Below are 18524 nucleotides of genomic sequence, written 5' to 3'. Positions count from 1 at the left end.
TCTTGTGTCTGCCCACGTGTCCAGAGCCGAGGAGGAGGCGAGACCGAGACGAGGCGACAAAAGGATCAGATTTAATCCTCCGAAAAAGTCAACTGAGAGCTGGACTGTGTGGGTGCCCTACACTACAGTGTGGTGGGTGTGGAGAGTGAGTGGCGCGGTGATACCGAGAACATGGACACGAGCACAGGCATGGACAACAGCAGCTAACTGGCGCACGAGGATGTATTTGTGTGTGGTGGCACTCCGGGGGAAACACGAGGAGGTATGGAGACGTAGTTGCTTTCAGCTTGTATTTGCCTGGAGTTAGGTACGTACTGTAGAGGTGTGTGTATGTATGTATGTATGTATGTACATATGTATGTATAACTCACTTACTCACTCTTACGGGGGAGGATGAATCTAAGTACCGACTGGCTGACTGACTGATTGATTGATTGACTGATACTGGTAGATGATTCTCTCTCTACTCATGTCGTGACATATTGTAATTATGTTCGGGAAGTCGGTATAAGATTAGACCACTACAATATGTCCACGTACATACATACTACAAACAGTCGATATCTACGTATGTCTGTCGATAGAGAGATGTCTATGGATAGAGCGAGAAACCCAGTCAGGTTCGGGGCCAGCTGCAACCTGTGTATCCTATCCAATCCAAGTGGTTTCGATGTTATGCTATGTTATGGTTATATATGGCTGTCTGTCCATATCTGTCCATGTCTGTCGAGAGGTCTCGCGACACAACATGCTTGGCCTCTACCCGAGTTGCTTGTTCGATCATGGATGGCTTCGCACAACTCCATTTCCTGGTCGGTGAGGGGGTTAATCGACCAACCAACCCGTTAGAAGTGGGCAAGATGACTATCAAAAGGGCACCATCGCCATCCGTCTATCAGGCTAAACAGCATCATCGTCCTTGTTGGGGGTCATCGTCAATGCCCCTGTCCCGTTCCCGGCCTTTCCATATCTCGGGCGAATGGTCCTCCTGCATCAGTGTGCCCTTGCTCAGCTGAGGGTGAAACGCTTCTGCAGACACGCACGGGGTAATTTCTTCTCCTCCGACGTCATCTTCAGGGCCTGGTGTGGCCCCATCAACCTACTAACGGCAGAGCACTCGAGCCTGGTGAACTCGAGCTCGCAGTCGTCACCCCAAGGAATACCCTGCATCTTGCATACCAGCAGCTATGCAGTCGCGTGTGTCGGGAACACCTAGCGGCCAAAGCCAAACCAGCCCCTCTTCGCCGGCTTCTGCTCCTCGCTCTTCTCGGCCTTTCCATTCACCTCCTCTCCAGCACCTACCATCTGCACATCCTCAGCTCCTACGTCATCTTCGGGTCCTTTCTGGCCCGGATATTTGATATAGTTCCATGCTAAGTCAAAGAAGAGTGGTTTCACTGGGACTGGACGGAGTTTTGGAGGATAGTTCACAAGGTTGGTCAGGTCCAAGTCCGGAATGTATTCGTTGCGGGAGAGGCGTTCTATGAGAGGAGCAGGTTTAATGGCGGGCGTTGGGGCGGTGTCTTTCAGAGATGGCCTAATTGCATTGGCAAGAGATTCCAGATCAGCCAATGCACGGAACTGAGTGACAAGTTTGTTGAGAGTGACGGTCGTCTGCGTGAGATGCTGGGATGACAAGTCGAGTTTGGGGGGTGTTGAATCGTCGTTAGTTGACGCTGCTTTCAAGGTGCTCGCGGCGCTCTCTGCGAGCCCAAGCGCTCGAGCATACAGAGCCAACGCGTTCGGTATATGGTCATTGATGGCATGCGATCGGCCAACCGCCAAACACTTCAAAGCACGGAAGTATGCTCGTTTGGCATCAAGCTCATCCACAAAAGCACTGTCCGCAATGACACCGGGTAATTCCTTCACGGCATCGAGACTCTGCAGAATCGAGTCGTAGAGTGCAACCCTCTCCCGCAGCCTCGACAGCTTGCGACCTGAACTCTCCTCTTTCGGCGCGCGAGGCTGGCCGTCCTTGCGTGGCTTGAAGAATTTTGTAATTTTCTCGGACTCAAAAGCCAGACCGTCGTCAGTAGCACCACAGAGGACTCTATTACGTCCAACCCGCCATTCGATCACGCCGCAGTTGACGGCCGTGCGGGTTATCTGGAGTGACTGCAGGCGAGAGTCACCAGTGTCGACGCCTTCGGCAATCAGCTCGTCGATAGCGGTCTTCGTGGCATCCGCAGCGTCCTGAAGAGCAGTGATGACTTCTTCGTAGGCGGTTGCGAGGTCTTCAGCACTTAGAAATCCATCTTTGAAAGATTTATAGGCGGCGTTCAACTCCTCTTCTCGTTCTTTAGAGAAACCAAGAGCTTGAGAGATATTGGCGTCTTCGAGATTCACCTTCCGACTCCTCCAGGAGATGGTGGAGGGGATTTCCTTGGGACCTCCTTTCGTGGGAGCCGCCTCTGTTCCTGTCGAGAACGCCTGCGCATTGATGCCCTCAATTTCTTTACGGACCGTGGTTTCGCTTTGGGGGAAGTTCTCAATGGCGATATCGTTGATAGCTTTTGTGCGAGGCATCTTCATCTGATATGCGGCATATCGGATGCTGGGATCGACTATGCCAGATAACAGTTCCCTATACGTGTCCGCCTTTGATGAGCGTGCCAATGTGGTATACACAATCTGAGGAATGGAATAGTTCTGAACGCATCCCTGCCATCTTCCCTTCTCGAAATCCAGACTTCCTTTTAACATGGCTAGATAAGCACGTGCCTCGAGTTCGTCAATGGCTTTTGCGCCGGTCGTGCTGCGATCTTGCAGAACCGTCACGAGATTCTCGGCGTAGGTGATGGCCCTTCGGAGCCTAGATGCGATCTGCCGTTTCGTGGAGCCAGGCATAGGCTTCTGGGTGTTCTCTGCCGACTGGGCCGATTTCATGGCCATCGAAGATGCCCATGCTCGCTCGGACGAGGCCAGAAGCAGTTGCACCCATCTTTGAGACAAGTCAGTCCACCATTTCCATCCCTGACATGAGGGTCTTACTCTGCGTTCTTGGACACGTTCTCTGCAGTCACTGGGGCTTTGGGAGTGTATTTTCTCCCTCGAGTTGCGGCACCCAGGCGCCTGCGGAGGTTGTGGATTTTGCGGGTGGCTTGAGCATGGTAGGCATTGTAGTCTCCTCCCAGAAGAGCCCGCTCGCGTTCAGAGACGATCGAACTGGTGATATCCATTCTGGAAGCGAGCTGAACCAGATGTGGTGGTGCTAGAAGCCGAAATGTGGCATAGCCATGGAGAAATGAAGGCAGAGGTAATAAAATGTGGGGATGAATCTCAATGTGTGCAGTAAGTAGTAGCGGCGTTATGTAATTAGCGACTGATACGATCCGTTTACCCTTCGACTTTTCTCTCACCTGATGCTATCATTGATTCTCCTTGGTCTACCATTTCAACCTGTCCATTTGCCCTGTCATTCCAGAAGCTTTCTCATAGTAATCTCTACATGTCAGAAGGACAGTCGTTCACCACCATCACCAATTCCTACCTCGTGCTTGACTACATCTCGTCGATCTTGCTCGTGGCATGATAGAGCGGACTGCGGCATGCATTGAACCAGCTTCTCAACTCTTCCTTCGGCGCCTCGAGCCTCCCGTTCGCACACACCGTGCGCTTGGTCCCTCGTTCTGGAAAAATGGAGGCAACAAGCTGGACGTTCCTCCCTGGTGGCCCTTGTACCTCAGTAGTATCCGAGCTCTGCGTCCAAATCCACCCGGCATCGAGGCTACACCCTCTTCTCCGAGACAGTCCTGGCTAGCCGGACCAGGCGAAAATCCTTATCAAACGCGAGTCCGAGCTTCGACATCCGATCGAAATTCTGCCCGTCTTCCGTCGTCATCCTCACGAACCTATACTCGATCGGCAAAGTCCACCCAAAAAGCTATTGCTGTGGCTGTCAAGGAAGAGGAGAGCTTGGAAGATGTGCTTCTACACTATCCTCCATCCAGTCCTTCGGGACACATAATCGTGGACGATACAAAGAAAAGCAGCAATGAAGCGGTTGCCGCAGGCGCACATGGGGAGTCGTGGAATGAACATCCTGTTCCGACTATCACTGAAACAGAAAAACATCTCTTGCATATCCTCGACACCAACAGGGACGTGCAACCAGAGCCTGAAAGCGCCGACTTCGATCGCGCTTGGACTTTGTTTAACCAGGTCCCAAATCAGCAGGCGTACGCGCCTGAAGTCTTCCATTTCCTTTCCAAGTCGAGCAGAAGACGGGATCAAGCTTTGGCTTTGAGTGTCTTCAGACTTATCGACGAAGAGGACAGAACTCAAGATGATTATGAGCGGGCTGTCCGATCGGCGTTGAAAGCGGACAATTATCGTATAGCTCTGAGAATCAATGCTCGTGCTACGCGGCGCGATATGCAACAAGGCTGCAGTGTGTTTCTCTTGTTGCATGCTGTCTCCAACCAGCTCTGGAACACCGCTGCGACGGTTTGGGATACCTCGTTTAAGCGAGCTCCTTTTCGCGCTGGTCAATCATCTCCGACTCGGCTTGCCATCACGCAGGAGATAGGCAATTATCGCGATCTACCATTTGCAATCTATCAACTCGGAACAAAGCTGCGAGAGCGGGCAACAGTTACCATGCAGCATTCAGGAACTCTCTCAACACTATTCAACGAGCTTCTATCCGCCCTAGTACGAAACGGTGCGCTTATGAGCATAGTCACGCCGCAAGGATTACAGCATCTGTTCCAGCTTTCGAACGACCTATCGCTCTCCAAACCATCCCTCTACATCACTGCCATTGATACCATCAATAAACTTGCCATAAGACCGGACAAGGGAGCATTGGCTGATCTCGTGTACAACATGCTTCGATCAAATCTCCCAGAAGTGCTGCCACGACCTCAGACCTTTGGTTCGCTCTTGTCGATACACTCCAATGAAGGGGCACCCAGTGAGACATATTACCACTATTTGGACGAATTCTCGAAGTTTCACAGTGTTGCAGACCTGAAGAGTTATCAGAAGGTTCTCTCAGCCCTTGCTGCTCAAGGTGATGTTGATGGCGTCCAGCAGACTTTTTCACGCCTTTGTCAGGCCCATTCACGGCCCACTGACGTGGCATACTATACGCCGCTCCTGTACGCGTTCGCTCGCCTTGGCGATGTGCAAGGGACAGAGCGGGAGTTCCAGTCAATGGTCGACTCCGGAGTACGCCCAAACTCTTATTGCTGGAATATCCTTCTCTATTCCCATTCCAGATCTCTCGAGCCTTGGCGGGCTTTTGAAGTCTTCGACAAAATGGAGGCTCAGGGAGTGGCGCCGGATGCATTTACCTTTACTACCTTGATGGGTATTTTCTCGAGAACTGGTGACACCGATACCGTGCTGGATATTCTTGAACAAGCCCAGCGGAATAAAGTACAAGGGTCATATGGATTGGTCGCTGGCCTGATACAAACATACTGCCTGAATGATCAAGCAGAGGCTGCGGAGAGGCTCGCTGAAGCAGCCACAACTGCCTCTCTCCAGGGCTCGCCTGTCACGATGTGGAATTATCTGCTACGCCATTACGCATTCGCCGCGGATTCAGATGGTATGCTGCGTGTTCAGAGTCGTATGAGGGCGCTGGGAGTCGAGCCAGATGCCATGACCCACGCTGCGTTTATGACCGCGCTTGTGGTTTTGAACAGGACTCGGGATGCGGTCCAAATACTAAGGACCCTGAGCCTGAGTCAGACACTTGCTGCTACACCATTTCACTACGCCATCATCTTACACGGGTTTGCCAAAGAAGGTGACAGGGACATGGCCAATGTTGTGTACCAAGAAATGGTTGAGCGATTCCCGAGGATTGGCGCTAGTCCACGTCTCGCGATGCTTCATCTACAGGCCAGTCGAAATTCCATCCCCAATGAGCGGCCACGATTTGCGGCTCAGTATCTGGAAGAGATTCTTCATGAGCTCTCGGCGCAGGACCGCGCAGCGCGTCAACCACAGCCCGGTCTGCACCGCCGTCGAGGCGTCGATGCCATCCCAACGGTATATTTGGAATATCTCATTGACCTTCTTGCTGCAAGAGGCCAAATAAAGCATGCAGAGAAGCTTCTTCAGAGATTTGACTCTCTCGCACAGTCATCATACCTCATGCTAGGCAATGCCGCCTCTTCCTCGATCCAGTTCCTGACCCGGCGCCTCATGATTTCAAGTGAGAGTCACGACTGGGAAAAGGTTGAGTCTACCTGGAAACAAATACTCGAACGGGGTATCCAGACAGCAAGAAGATTTTCCCGCTCAGGCAGAAAAGAAACCCCCGGCGAAGGCAGAGCTCCTGATGGCCAGCGACTTCTGCCAGTACGGCCTATAGGTCTTCCCGACTCTGAATTGATCACGAAGGGGGACTTCTCGTTCGAGTCGATGATTCCACGACCTGCTGCAACTTCAGGTCCATTGAATGAGCCAGGGCTGGCGATCCTTCCCTCACAAAAATACATCCTCGAAGCACCTTTGACACGATACTTAAATAGTTTGTCTATCCGTCAATTCGAATCTCGTGCTATAGCTCTTGTGGCTGAACTAGAGAGAGTGGGATTTGCATTGTCCAGTAAAAACTGGAATATGTACATCCAGATCTTGACGCTTTCAAAGGATCAGCAACATTGGCTCCGTGCCTATGAAATCTTCGAGCAGAAGATGATTGCCAATACTCCGCCGTGGTCAGTCTTACGCCGTGGAAAGTGGCTGTTGTCCGAGGCATCACAAGGGTCTTCTCCGATTCTCGTTTCTCGCAAGGCTATGGAAAAACGGGACCCGGGCCAGTTGATGCCAACCTATTACACTGCAGTTCACCTCGCGAGCGTCCTACTCAAGGCAAACAGGCTTGCCGCGGAAGGCGATAGAGCCACGTACATGGCTCTTCGCAAGACCGCTCCTCAAACCTGCCGCTTTGTCCAAAGCATGCCTTATCATAGAGACCGAATCCAAGGGGTCCTCCTTCGTGGAAGAAAGGTCAGGGCTGATCCGCAAAAGCATCCTCGAGAATTCGCTGAGCCGGACCGGTCTGGTGTATTGGGAAGTAAATCACCTGCGGACCACATCCCCGTCACAGATCTATGCGATTTTGAGGATGCTGTAAGACGCGACACAAGTGACAAGAAGTCGTCCAGTGCCGCGGCGCAAGAGCGTGAGATACATCAAGCAGAACTATATGAAGGCCAAATCCCAAGCTCTCCGAGCCACCGAGACAAACAACGGCACCAAGAAGATGCGGAAGCAGTCAACCGTCGAGTACGGCACAAAGAAAGAAAGCTTCTGCGGGTTCTAGAGAACATCCGGCGCGACGTGTCTCTCCCGCGAACGATCAGCAACGCATATATCGGTCATCCAACGATCCCTACAAGTAAGAGCCCGCCTCGAGCAGGAACTCCGCGCTCAGGAGGAGGCTTATATAACCTGACTGATCGACGGTTAGAGCAAAAAGCTCTTGCGAAAAAAGAATTGCGTGAGCAGCGACGTTATGGGGTATGGAGCTGAGTCCCGCTCAGGACCTTACACCAGTGAGATTTGCTCACTGCAAACATACTCAGGAGGCTCTCGAGTCTCTTCAGGCGCGAGATAACGGACAACCGTGTCGAGACTTAAACATTGTTCTAGTTGGGGAATAAATCGCCGGGATTCTGTCGGGTGAATGCAACGAGATTAAAGGAGCTGTTACACCTGTGCCTGGAGATGATGTGCATATTACAATTACGTGCATAGCAAGCGGGCGAAACCAATTCGCAGTGAATATTTTGTATAAAAAATCGTTTATTTTCGCCTCCCATTATCTATCGGATGTCGGGCATTCGAAACCACAACCAGACCTTGTCTGTTCATATGGCTGTAGTTCCACCGTGGTTCGACTTCCTCCAGCACACGAGATAAGTCTTGCTGCGAGACGGTTTTCGCGGATAGGTGCCTCCGTTGCGACTTGATCCTTGTTTGTATGGTATACAGCTGATATCAGGGACCGTTGGGACGCAGCTGGAGGTGCAGTGGATTGGGTGGATGGACTATTTCCCCTGAGGGTTGACTTGGACGGGGACAGGAAAAGTGAGAAGCAGCGTTCGCTTGGACCTGGTAAACTTTGGCGCTCTAGAATAGGAAATGCTGTAGACATCTAGAACTTCGTCCTTTAGAATAGCATCATTCCCTGTCGATTGCGATTGACGCGGTATTGCTATAGTGCCACGATGCCGGGGAGCCCTCGAGAGGGTCTCGTCTCCAACACTGAGGATTCTGCTTCGCATGGCACCTACCTCTGGCACATCACGAATCAAGGGGAAGTTCTACGACTATCACTGCGCAACCACGTCATCAGGATCCCGCACGGGTCTGGCGAAGCTGCAAGGGACCGGATCTGAATTGAAAGCCACTTGTTAGTAAGCCGGCAATCGTGCGAGGATGATGACCGAAAGTCGGCTAGGAGATAACAGTGTGGAAGCCACGGAAAGGGTCAGACCACGCGGCAGAATCGAAGACGTGGGCAGCATGTTGCACCAGATATTCGAGCTCAAGTAATGGTACTTGGATTGGGGAAAGGGACGGAAACGGTGCTGCTGCTGCGACTGTCATGCCGATCGGCTCGGCGGATGCCGACACCGTCTTCAACCGTCGAGGACAGCCCTGGTGGGATCCTATTGTATGGAGTTGGTAATTGGGAGAAAGACAACGCAGGCCGGCAGAAATTCACTGCTGCAAACGACTCAGTCTTGTCCCTTCACGCTTCGAAACCGGGGGTGTTATCGTTCTGCCTCCTGAGTGGAAAGCTAGACTGGCGGCAGAGTCGCTTGCACTGACCCCTATCATTGCTTTACGCCACAGGTCATCTGATAGAGGGGAGAGGCTGCGACCGTCACAACTCGGTCCAATGGTTGATCGAGCGCCGTGGGAGATGGTGGTTCGTCCGATCCAGACAGCCCAGGCCCTCGTGGAAGGGAGTCCTTTTGCGAAAACGATCTTTCACCTCCTATTGACGGCGAGACTCAAAATTAGACCGTTGTGGTCAGCAGGCAAAATGTCGGCAGACGAAACAAGCCGCTGACAAAGTATTTGCAGGAATGTCAGCGGACAATGTGACGCCCTGATTCTGTAAATACAGGTGGCCAAAAGCGGCTGGGATGCCTACCTCTGGTAAAGCCTGGAGGAGTAAACAAGGAGGAGCGCATGCACTCACAGAGTCTTTCTCGTGTGCAACACGAGTAGGGAGCTTTCGCAGCACCGTGTGACCGACACGAACACGCAATGCAGCGATCTTTATTCTGTCCATCGAACACATTTGACCTTGCGCATGATACACAACTTGGTGGAAACTTGGTGGAGAGAACAGCCTTGGTGTGGTATCCATTTCTCGTGCATGTAAAACCATCTCGTGAATAGTCTTTGGTTCGACTGGTAGGGAAGTTGGTGACTTGGGGTAGGCGACTGCGACCATTCCGGGACATGACACGTTCTCGGATATTATGACACGAAGCATACACTTCGGTTCTGGATGCTTCGTGTTACCGCATCTAAGCCATGATCCGCCTCCTTCCATACATGGTAGATCACACCGTGCCCCATAAGGCGGAAGATTACCGTCCAGCCTCCGAGCACCCGTAGCTCGATGCAAGGCTGCCGATCACTTTTGCTTTTTCAAGCAATCCGAGTAGGTACTGCCAGAGTTTCAAAGCGGCTCCGTGCGGCGGACGGCCTCAGGTACTTTGAGATCACGTCAGTGGGAGGTGAAAAGGTGCATCAGGCTGAGAAGAGTGGTCAGCACTAGAGGTAATGCAGGTCGGCGTGGCGCGGTGGGCGGCAACGGACCTGACCGCTGGCTCGGGAATGCTTCTCCAGATTATCTTATTCAAAGAATGTGGGATGGTGCAAGCTAAATGTCGCTCGAGGGTGTGCGCATCCTGTGCTCAGTGGCCTTCCACCGTGTTTATCGCATTCTGCTGTCAGGAATGCGCAGAAATGGCGCAGTGATAGCAATCGGATTGAACACTATTCTCTCTTATCGCAAGCAGTCTCCTAGAATTGTTGCATGAGCTTGCACCAGTCTGCCCAAGCAAACCAATGGTCGGCATTTGGCTCGCTAACCACTCCAAGCGGAGCCATTGAGCACGCCTTGAGCGAGGATATTGAGGCGGATCGCCGCAGGTGGCCCTGTAGAGGGCCTCAAACAGGGGTCCCGACGACATCTGAATGTGGGCACCACGTCGAGGGTGCGACATTGTGCAGCTTTCGGATTGAAGCAAGAGCTGGCTCTGGTTCCATGAACCCACTAGTTTTGTCACAGCAGTTTCTTGGTACCAGAAGTCTTACCTGTGCAAAACCCATTCCCACTTTCGGGGCATGTGAAATCCCCCCCAGCGGTTCGTGCAAGGTATCTGATAGTCGATCTTCGGCGTGGGGTCATTGACTTTAACGCCTGCCCATTGAAAACATGACGATCGACCTCAAACGCAGACCCAATGTCCAGCCAAGACAATCAACGGATAGTGCGGCAACAGACGTAAGATAGATAGGATACCACATTGACAAGGAGAATGCCTGTATGTTCTGCAACAATGTCCGGAGCAAATACCCGTCCGTCGGGTTGGAGCTGGAAAGAACCATATCAAATGATCAGCGAACACAATGAAGCAAGGGCTGTCTCTCATACCAGCTGGGTACATAGGGTATTGTCGGGAATAGCTCCCTCCTTGTTGACAGGCATCATTGCGAATTCGCCCGGGCCCAAAGAAGCACTGACTCGTGGTTTAGGTGCGTAATAATTGCTCAAGCACCTTTCCGGTCACCATCAAGGGGCAGCTGGCTGATGTGGGGTTCATCTCCGTGCTACAATGCGAAATGCCCCAAAGGTCTGAAACACTCCCTCAGCTGCTGTCGCGGCTAGCAGACCGTTAACAGCGCGGGGTCGACAGAGAGTTAGCGTAATCTGACCTGTCACATTTCTGAAGTAGTGGCGGCACGAACGAGTTCAGGCGCGTGATTCGTCTTGCGAACAGATTGTCGTTAGCGAGATTGGCATTTCTAAGTGAAAGGTTGACCTTGCTGGCGATGCGATGCTTGTGCTAGCTGGAGGTCTCATGCTGGTGGAGCAACGACGCTCAGTCTTTTTAACTTCGAGGTCGGTTGCGCTGGGCGTGCCGAAGCGCTCACTTTGTCCGTACCAATCAGACGCTGGCTGCAATATCTGGCTGCGGACGGCATTGACCGGGCGAGACAGTATGGGCGAGTCACTGAGACGTCTGACTGCGCTGGGTGCCCGAGTGCCTGATCAACCACTGAGCAGCGTGAACAGGTCTCACGTACCAGTAATCAAACGAGTATGCCTTCCGTCGAAGACTGTCAAGCGTTTCGAACGCTACTCCACTGATAGTATTCCGCAAGGGACGTGGAGCTACTGCATAAAGCCGAGCAGCTAGCCGGGTCTTCCCACTGCTACAGTAGATATCCACGATATCGTAGGAGCGATGAGCTCTGGGAATGTGATTCGCATGCTGACGTCGTTCCTACAGGAAAAGCAAAAAAATGTAATTCTCCTAACATCTTCTGAAGAAACAAGGTCAGCATCCCGGATAGGAATCAGGCAGACGACGACGGTCTCGTAACGGCAGTGAAGAGTTTGCCTGTGCCTGACCCGCGCGGGCTACACACTTCAGACGTGGAGGCATCGAGAAATCGCTCAATAATTTCACAACCGTGCGGTCTTGAAGTGGCGAGAAAATTGGCATGCACAGTGACAGACCACTCACAATAAAATGACATCCCACGCCCTCGAACACACACACGGTACGACGACCAAGTGTTTGGTGTTTGTGCATAAAGCGGCTGCAAGCTCTAGGCCGCAAATTCGATGGTGTGGGAGGTCTTGCATACATCCAACGAATGAAATCTAGTCAAAGGTGAGGTCCGTCCCTTGGTTGGCCTAACGAACCATGTCAGCTGTAGTGGAAACCTTGAAGGTGAACCAAACGGGATAGACGGGGGGCATATTCTTGGAAATTTAGCCACGAATCTGGGTGATTTGGGCCTCAAGGAATGCCACAAACACTGTTGAAGCGGCAGAGGCTTTGAGAACAACAATCTCACGAGCTCAGCGTCAAGCATGACCACGGGCGGATACTTACCCATAAGATTTGTGTCAGCGGTTATTGAGCACGGAGGCTACCGCTAGGGCTGAGCAAAGGCCTGATGGGCCCAAAAGATACCCTTTGGTTCAGAGTTGGGTCAACGAAGCGGCAGCATGATCATCCCGTACGAGGGTGTCTCGCACGGGTACGTACAGACTTTGTGACTCGGAGGGTGTACAGTCGAGGGTCCGGTGACTTTGCAACAGCAAGGTCGCGGCAGTGCTGCGGTTTTGTTACCAGTCTCTTACTACTAGCACGTACATCCCGCCTTTGCTCAGGCCATTGGAACTAGCGTAATTATGATCACTTGTGTGAAAAGGTGAGTACTCGTGAACTTGGCTGTAGCGAGGATGGGGTGGCTTCGGTCTAAGCTTTCTCAGACCAGAGGCAAGGAATCGGCTGGCTGCAGAGAGCGGATTGGACGGTGCCTTGATTGCGTGGGAGGCACGGTTGCCAGGATTGGGGGCCCTGGGACCATGGATTCGTTTAGCTGCAGATGGCCACCGAGGGCAGACGAGATGTCGGAGGGTCAATGCGGTAGGACGGGGGAGCAAGGAGCGAGAGCGAGGAGCAGCAAAAAAGGTAAGAGGCGAGGGAATGGAAAAGGGACAGGCCTCAGGCCGAAGGAGCCGTGGTGGATTGATGACCCTCGTACTGCGGGAGTGACTGGATGATTGAGTGAATGAGTGAGTTGTGTGAGTTGTGTGAGTGAGTGAGTGTGTGTGTGCGCTTGGAAAAGTGGAGTGAGTGTCCAAGTGAGGATGGGATTGTGGCCAGTGTGGGTGGTGTGAAGGCGACAGACAAGCTTGGAGATGAGACGGGCAGGGAAAAGGGCCACCTGAAGCCTGAAAGGCCGCAGGGTGTCAAGAGCGCCGCGGCGTTGGTCGCTGCGGGCTCCTGGCTGCTGGCTAATGGCCGACCGGGATGTTCCAGTTGAGTGTTAGGCTGCCGCTGCAGGGTGGGACCCCCTGGACCCTCCCCCCGGCTCCATAATGACTAGGTGGGCATCCAAACCAGCTTAGTTGTTCCCCTCTTTTTCCCTCCAGGCTACTGCAGCCTTCAAAGACCACAACCATTCCCGATCAGGCACCCTCCTCTGCACATCGTTTGGGCCCATTGCCCTTGGAACCTCCACGCTTCCCAGTATGCACTACATTTTCTTTATCTACTAGAAGGGCATCATCAGTCCTCGACCTTGACACACACACACACACCCTTCCCCTCCTTCTCAGAAGACACCTTTTATGATTCATTACAAAGTCGACCCCGGATAGCTTCTCGGTCTCTCGCACACCCTCGCATGTTCCCAGATACATCAAACGTCAGCCGCGTCTGAGGATGAGATACAAGTCTGCCTGCGTGACCATTCATTGACACCCACCACTGCCACACGGCTACAACCACCACATTGGTCAGCCTGTGGCCTTGCGATACCCTCCTCAGAGGAAATATAAATCGTCACCCACCAGCCGTTCTTGGACGAATCTCTCTCCCCTCAGCCTCTCTAGTCACTTGAACCCTACCGTCTCCCCCTCCCAAGTCGTACAACAGAACAACACCAACATGGATTTCCTCCTCGGAGACTTCTGCCTATCCTGCGATCGTCAAACCAACGGTACAAACTTCTGCTCTTCGGCATGCCGTCTCACACAACTGGATCACTATACCCTAGGGTTGTCGACACCATCCTCCTCTCCCCGTGACACGAGTATCACCACCTTTTTCTCCTCCTCGTTACAACGTCCTTCGTTGAACATCTCCACCACTGGGCTGTACCTTCCACCCGCCTACGACTTCTCCATCCACCGGACCTCGTCATCGAACTCGCTCTCTACATCTGTCATCTCTCGCCCAGTCAGCCCGAAACTGTCCGAACAAGCTCAGAATGATCTGAAAGATTATGCGGGATCGTTTGATGAGACAAGGACCCTGAAAAGACGAGTATCAATGCAAAGCAACGAAGATATCAAAGCCTCTTGGAGAGGGCCATGAACAAGCACTTTCCAACTTGCTGCTACGACGTACTACGGGAATATGAGGTTTGACGATAGGGGAAGACATTCATGTTGGGTCTTTTGAAGAGAAACAGATGATCATTACAGATTTAATTTCATTGTGTTTGATGCATAGCCTGGAGGATATGGGACAAAAGTTGAGTGCATTTACATGGGTATTGATTTGAATATGACTAAAATGAAGGAGACTTGGGCAAAACATGGAGCGGTTTTACAAGCGTTTCTGATTCTTGTGAGGGTTCAAGAGAAGCGCATGCGTATGGGTGTTCTTCCACTGTTGATGTTGTCGGGCTCTGTTGCTGGTGTTTGGTCAGTGTTCTGCATCAAGCATCTCGGTAGACTGGGCTAGGCGCCGATTGGGAAAAGAACGATGGCCGGATTGAATCGAGTTGATGGTCTTGTGTTGTGGCTTGTGCTATCAAGATGTTAACATTATGCAATGCGAGTTGCAAATCTTTGGTGGTTGGTCCTGACTGGACGATGCACGGGATGAACAGAGGGATGGGACCAGGCATTGAGGGAACACATTCCTCTTCTTTTCCTTTTATTTGATGGTTTGTTGGCAGAACAGTTGATGGATCAGGAGCACAGCACTCGCCTCCTCATTGCTTTTCCTTTGTCATCAGTATCTGTGTTTACAACAAAACTTGGCCGAGCAAAGCCTCTCCTACTATAGCATGGTCTTCAGACAGGATAAGGATACCAGGACGAACAATGATCAGAACAGGACATCTCTCCTGTGCCCTCCAACCTGCAATACCTGCTCCTCACACATTATTCTCCTCTGCTGTGTTCTCTTATCTTGCCTCCTGAGACACCTCACCCGTCCGCGCGCTCCCGTCGGTCCATCCGAGTCTCACCATCTCACCACCCGCATTACTGCATATTAGCAAAGATTTGTGTGCGGATACTATCTCCGCAAGGAAAGAAAAAGCAAACTTCTCCCCACCATTTTACTCGTTTCCACTGTGCCACACACACTTTTCTCTCCCCGTTCCCGCTGTGGCCGCTGAACCACGCAGCAGCAGCAAACTCAAAAGCTCAGCTCGAACTGGGTCGTGGATCTTTGTTTTGTTCTGGGAGGTAGTTGCAGCCTAGCGCGAGGTTTTTTTTGGCTTCTTTGGGAAACTTTGTGCTCAACTTGGGCCGTGCAACGCCCTGCTTTGTCGTCTTGCTTCCTTCTTCGTTGTCCCGTCTCCCCATCTCCATCTCGCTCTGCCGTCCCGGTGACTGACTCATCATCTGATCGCTTGATCCATGGATGATCCATTATTGGTGATTTGATCACTCGATCAATTCCATCGCTCGTCAACTCGGTAGGCATCTCCATTGATTTTATTTCAATGATTCATCATTGTCTTGCTGGTGAGCCCCGGCAGGTGAACCCCCTGCATAGGTGTGTTACGGGAACAGCAAGTTACTGAGCACCTGCAGCAGAAGACTCCTCAGGAAATGGTTTCCACGAAACTACCTGCCAGCTTTTACTTTCCTCTCAGCTGCCTATGAATAGAGCGCACCAGTGCACTGTAAGTTACCGGCATCATCGCTTCTCGACCCACGCACACACAAACAAACAGACAACAAACACGCGCTCACTCGCACACATGGAAACGGCAATGCACGCACGCACAAGACCCAAGAAGCACGCGCAACAGAGTTTGCAAACGGGGGAAGGGGAAGTATCGAAGTTTTCTACCCAGAAAAGACAAAAACACAAAAACGAAAAAACCATGGTTGAAGTGGGCATTTGAGTAACCGGGTAACCAGGTGTATCCGAAGATCTGTACTCCATCACACAGACTCACAGCCCCCATGTCATTCAATATTCGAATTTTCGACCTTTCTAGATCCCCTCAGGAGTTCGGAGCCCCGGACGGAATGATGGTTTTTGCTTGGAAGTTCGTTGTGATTCTGGTTTGGAAAACTTTGTGATGTGATGGGATTGCAAGTGGCTCTCACTATTGCCCCCGGTAACTTACCTACTGCGTGGCTATGCACATGCATGCTCAGTGGGATTCTCTTGTTGATGGGTCCCTCAATTCCTCAGCTCTACGTAGTGGTTTCCCTACGTACATCATGTACTGTAGGTCCACTGCGAGCCGGATCTCGAGGGGCTTTTGATTTCCCTCCCTCGAGGGCTTTTGATTTCCCTCCCTTGAGGGGGCTCCACGTGATTCTATGGTTGACTTTCGAACAGATACCGGAAATTGACATTCGAATCCGGCAGTGCTCTAGCGCCCTCGAGAACTTGAATACTAGCGGCCATGATCGCTGCGGTATTTCTGGAACGAACGAAGCACGATTAGTGAGAGGTCAACTTATACTGGCCAGTCGAATAGAGATAGAGACGTGGTCGGAGTTGGGACGCCAAGCGGCAACGATGAGGGCCCTCTCTCCCGAACGTGTGTCTACACCTGACTGACCCTACAGAGACCCATCGGTAAGATATGGCAGACTCGTAAGCAAAAAGATATATATATTATGGGATGAGGTTCGATGGACCCCGAACTGTTCAAGTGTTCCTCCGGCGAGACTGACTACCAAGTCCTCACGAAGAAATGTACAGGAGGTTGGATAAGAATAAGAACTATTCTGAATATTCGAAGAAACCACGGACAAAGACACGGGAACAGGTTGTCGAATGAGCAGATCTTTCATCGAGGTCCTGTGTTGCGGCTTGATGTCGACGCAGTCTAGCAACGGGACGTGCGAGCAGCTTTCGAGTCTGGGATAATTAAACCTGCGACTGGATCGATTGATGGATGGAGTGCCCTGCCTAAGTTTAGGTGTCTGCCTATTTTGTAATGTCGAGAAGGTAACCCTGTAATATGTACACTCGTACTTTGTCAACTCGCTTGCTGGAATGGCGACATTCTGACCAGGCACAGTCAGCTACAGCACCTAATAAATCCTGCGTCTGACTGATAATTAGTGGGCTACTGGATCAATCAATTTTCAATAAGGGAAAAGTACTTTGCAGCTTAGGAATAGGCTGCGGAGGAAGGAGGACCAGGACCAGATCACTCTGTACTCAGCTGGATAGGGCACATTGGATACCGATCCCGTGAATACCTACGTGCCTCCCTCCCTAGCTCACACGTTCCGTAATAGTCGGTGCATTATTGTGCATCATTATTATTACGTGGTGCACTGCCATTTCGGCCACCCTCCATTACCATCACCACCACCACACGCCACCACTAGCCCGTCTACTGACAACCATTGCACTTATTGATGCCTGGTGCTATGATACTCGGCAGACAAAGTCGAAGGACTTTGCGTGTGACCTCGACCACGGTCTTCGAAGCCACATTTGAACACGCCATCAGCACCCATCAACTCGATGGATGAGATAATCTTCTGGGTGTGTCGGCCCCAATGGTCGGTCACACAGATCGTGAAGCTGGCCCGGAAGTGCACCGAAGTTCGTGTTATGAGGTACATACAGTAACTTGATTTGAACTTTCCTCCTTTGGATCCTTTTGGCGCCCTTGCGCAGGAGTTCTGAGCCGTGTCGAGCCGTGCCTTTGGAGGGTTATCGTGCTCTTCACTACTCTTGACTTTCTCTTTCGCTCTCCTGCTCCCTCCCCCAGCTTCTCACACCCCCTTTTTCTTTCTGTCACCCGGCCTTTGGCCCATCATTTGACACGGCTGGGGTACTGGCTGTGACGAGCCCAAACCGACTAACCCACTCGACTCACCGCCACCAATTTTCTTTTTTTTTGCGCTCCACCCTCCAGACCCTCACTGGTTTTGCGGGGTAGCATCGTCTATCCCAGCCGTGTGACGCCCCCCTCCCCAGAAACCTGAAAGCGAGGATGGATGCGATGGATCCGAGGAGGCGTTCCTCGGCGCAGGTCCAGACTCTCCACAACGCCTGATGAGCCTAACGACTGCGAGGACTCGGCCTTCAGCCAACCGTGGTGCCCGTCGAGGCTAACTACCTATCGAGCACACCCTCATCCCATCGCCCATTCACCGCGGGGCCTTGAGAACAAACCCTTTCCAGATACGTCCCAGTGCATGTCCACAAGGTCTCAGAAGTTGTAGTGCTGGCCCCCAAACTCTGTGCCTGCCCGCATGCTTGCGCACATTACCAGCTGGGGATCGGATTCCTGCTTTCTTCTAACTGATCTTGGTTGGGTTTCCTGGGGTTTCGGCACTGCCCTGCCGACGTTAATGCCATTTCGATACAAGATCGTCTTCGACGGACGACCCCTTGGGAGTCGTCAGGGTGCGGTTGTCGCCCTATGACCGAACGGGTTTAAGCTGGAATAACCTCTCCGAGTGTTCAGATTGAGCTGCAGACCAAGCGATGGGACGAAACTACGAGGTACACGGTGGACGGATTCGCCGACTCAGCGGCCTATGCTGCATAGGAGCACCA

At 52.1% G+C, this 18524-nt stretch overlaps 3 protein-coding genes across 3 annotated transcripts; 2 read left to right on the top strand and 1 right to left on the bottom strand.

The window, feature by feature from the left end:
• Window positions 1-1212: 1212 nt before the first annotated feature.
• AYL99_10373 (hypothetical protein) lies at window positions 1213-3182 on the bottom strand (the record flags this gene model as incomplete). Its single annotated transcript, XM_018841879.1, has 2 exons — window positions 1213-2944; window positions 2995-3182. 2 exons carry the CDS (start codon window positions 3180-3182, stop codon window positions 1213-1215), a joined length of 1920 nt encoding a protein of 639 aa, XP_018688767.1.
• A 349-nt stretch (window positions 3183-3531) lies between these two features.
• On the top strand, window positions 3532-7288 carry AYL99_10372 (hypothetical protein; the record flags this gene model as incomplete). Its single annotated transcript, XM_018841878.1, has 2 exons — window positions 3532-7095; window positions 7166-7288. The coding sequence occupies 2 exons, from the start codon at window positions 3532-3534 to the stop codon at window positions 7286-7288; spliced, it is 3687 nt and encodes a 1228-aa protein (XP_018688766.1).
• A 6397-nt stretch (window positions 7289-13685) lies between these two features.
• Window positions 13686-14114, top strand: AYL99_10371 (hypothetical protein; the record flags this gene model as incomplete). Its single annotated transcript, XM_018841877.1, has 1 exon — window positions 13686-14114. One exon carries the CDS (start codon window positions 13686-13688, stop codon window positions 14112-14114), a length of 429 nt encoding a protein of 142 aa, XP_018688765.1.
• Between the last annotated feature and the right edge of the window lie 4410 nt (window positions 14115-18524).

The sequence above is a fragment of the Fonsecaea erecta genome (assembly GCF_001651985.1).
Source record: "Fonsecaea erecta strain CBS 125763 chromosome Unknown Scaff11, whole genome shotgun sequence".
Taxonomy (NCBI): Eukaryota; Fungi; Ascomycota; class Eurotiomycetes; order Chaetothyriales; family Herpotrichiellaceae; genus Fonsecaea; species Fonsecaea erecta.
Note: the sequence above shows the minus strand (reverse complement) of the source record. Positions and strands in the feature narration are given on the sequence as shown.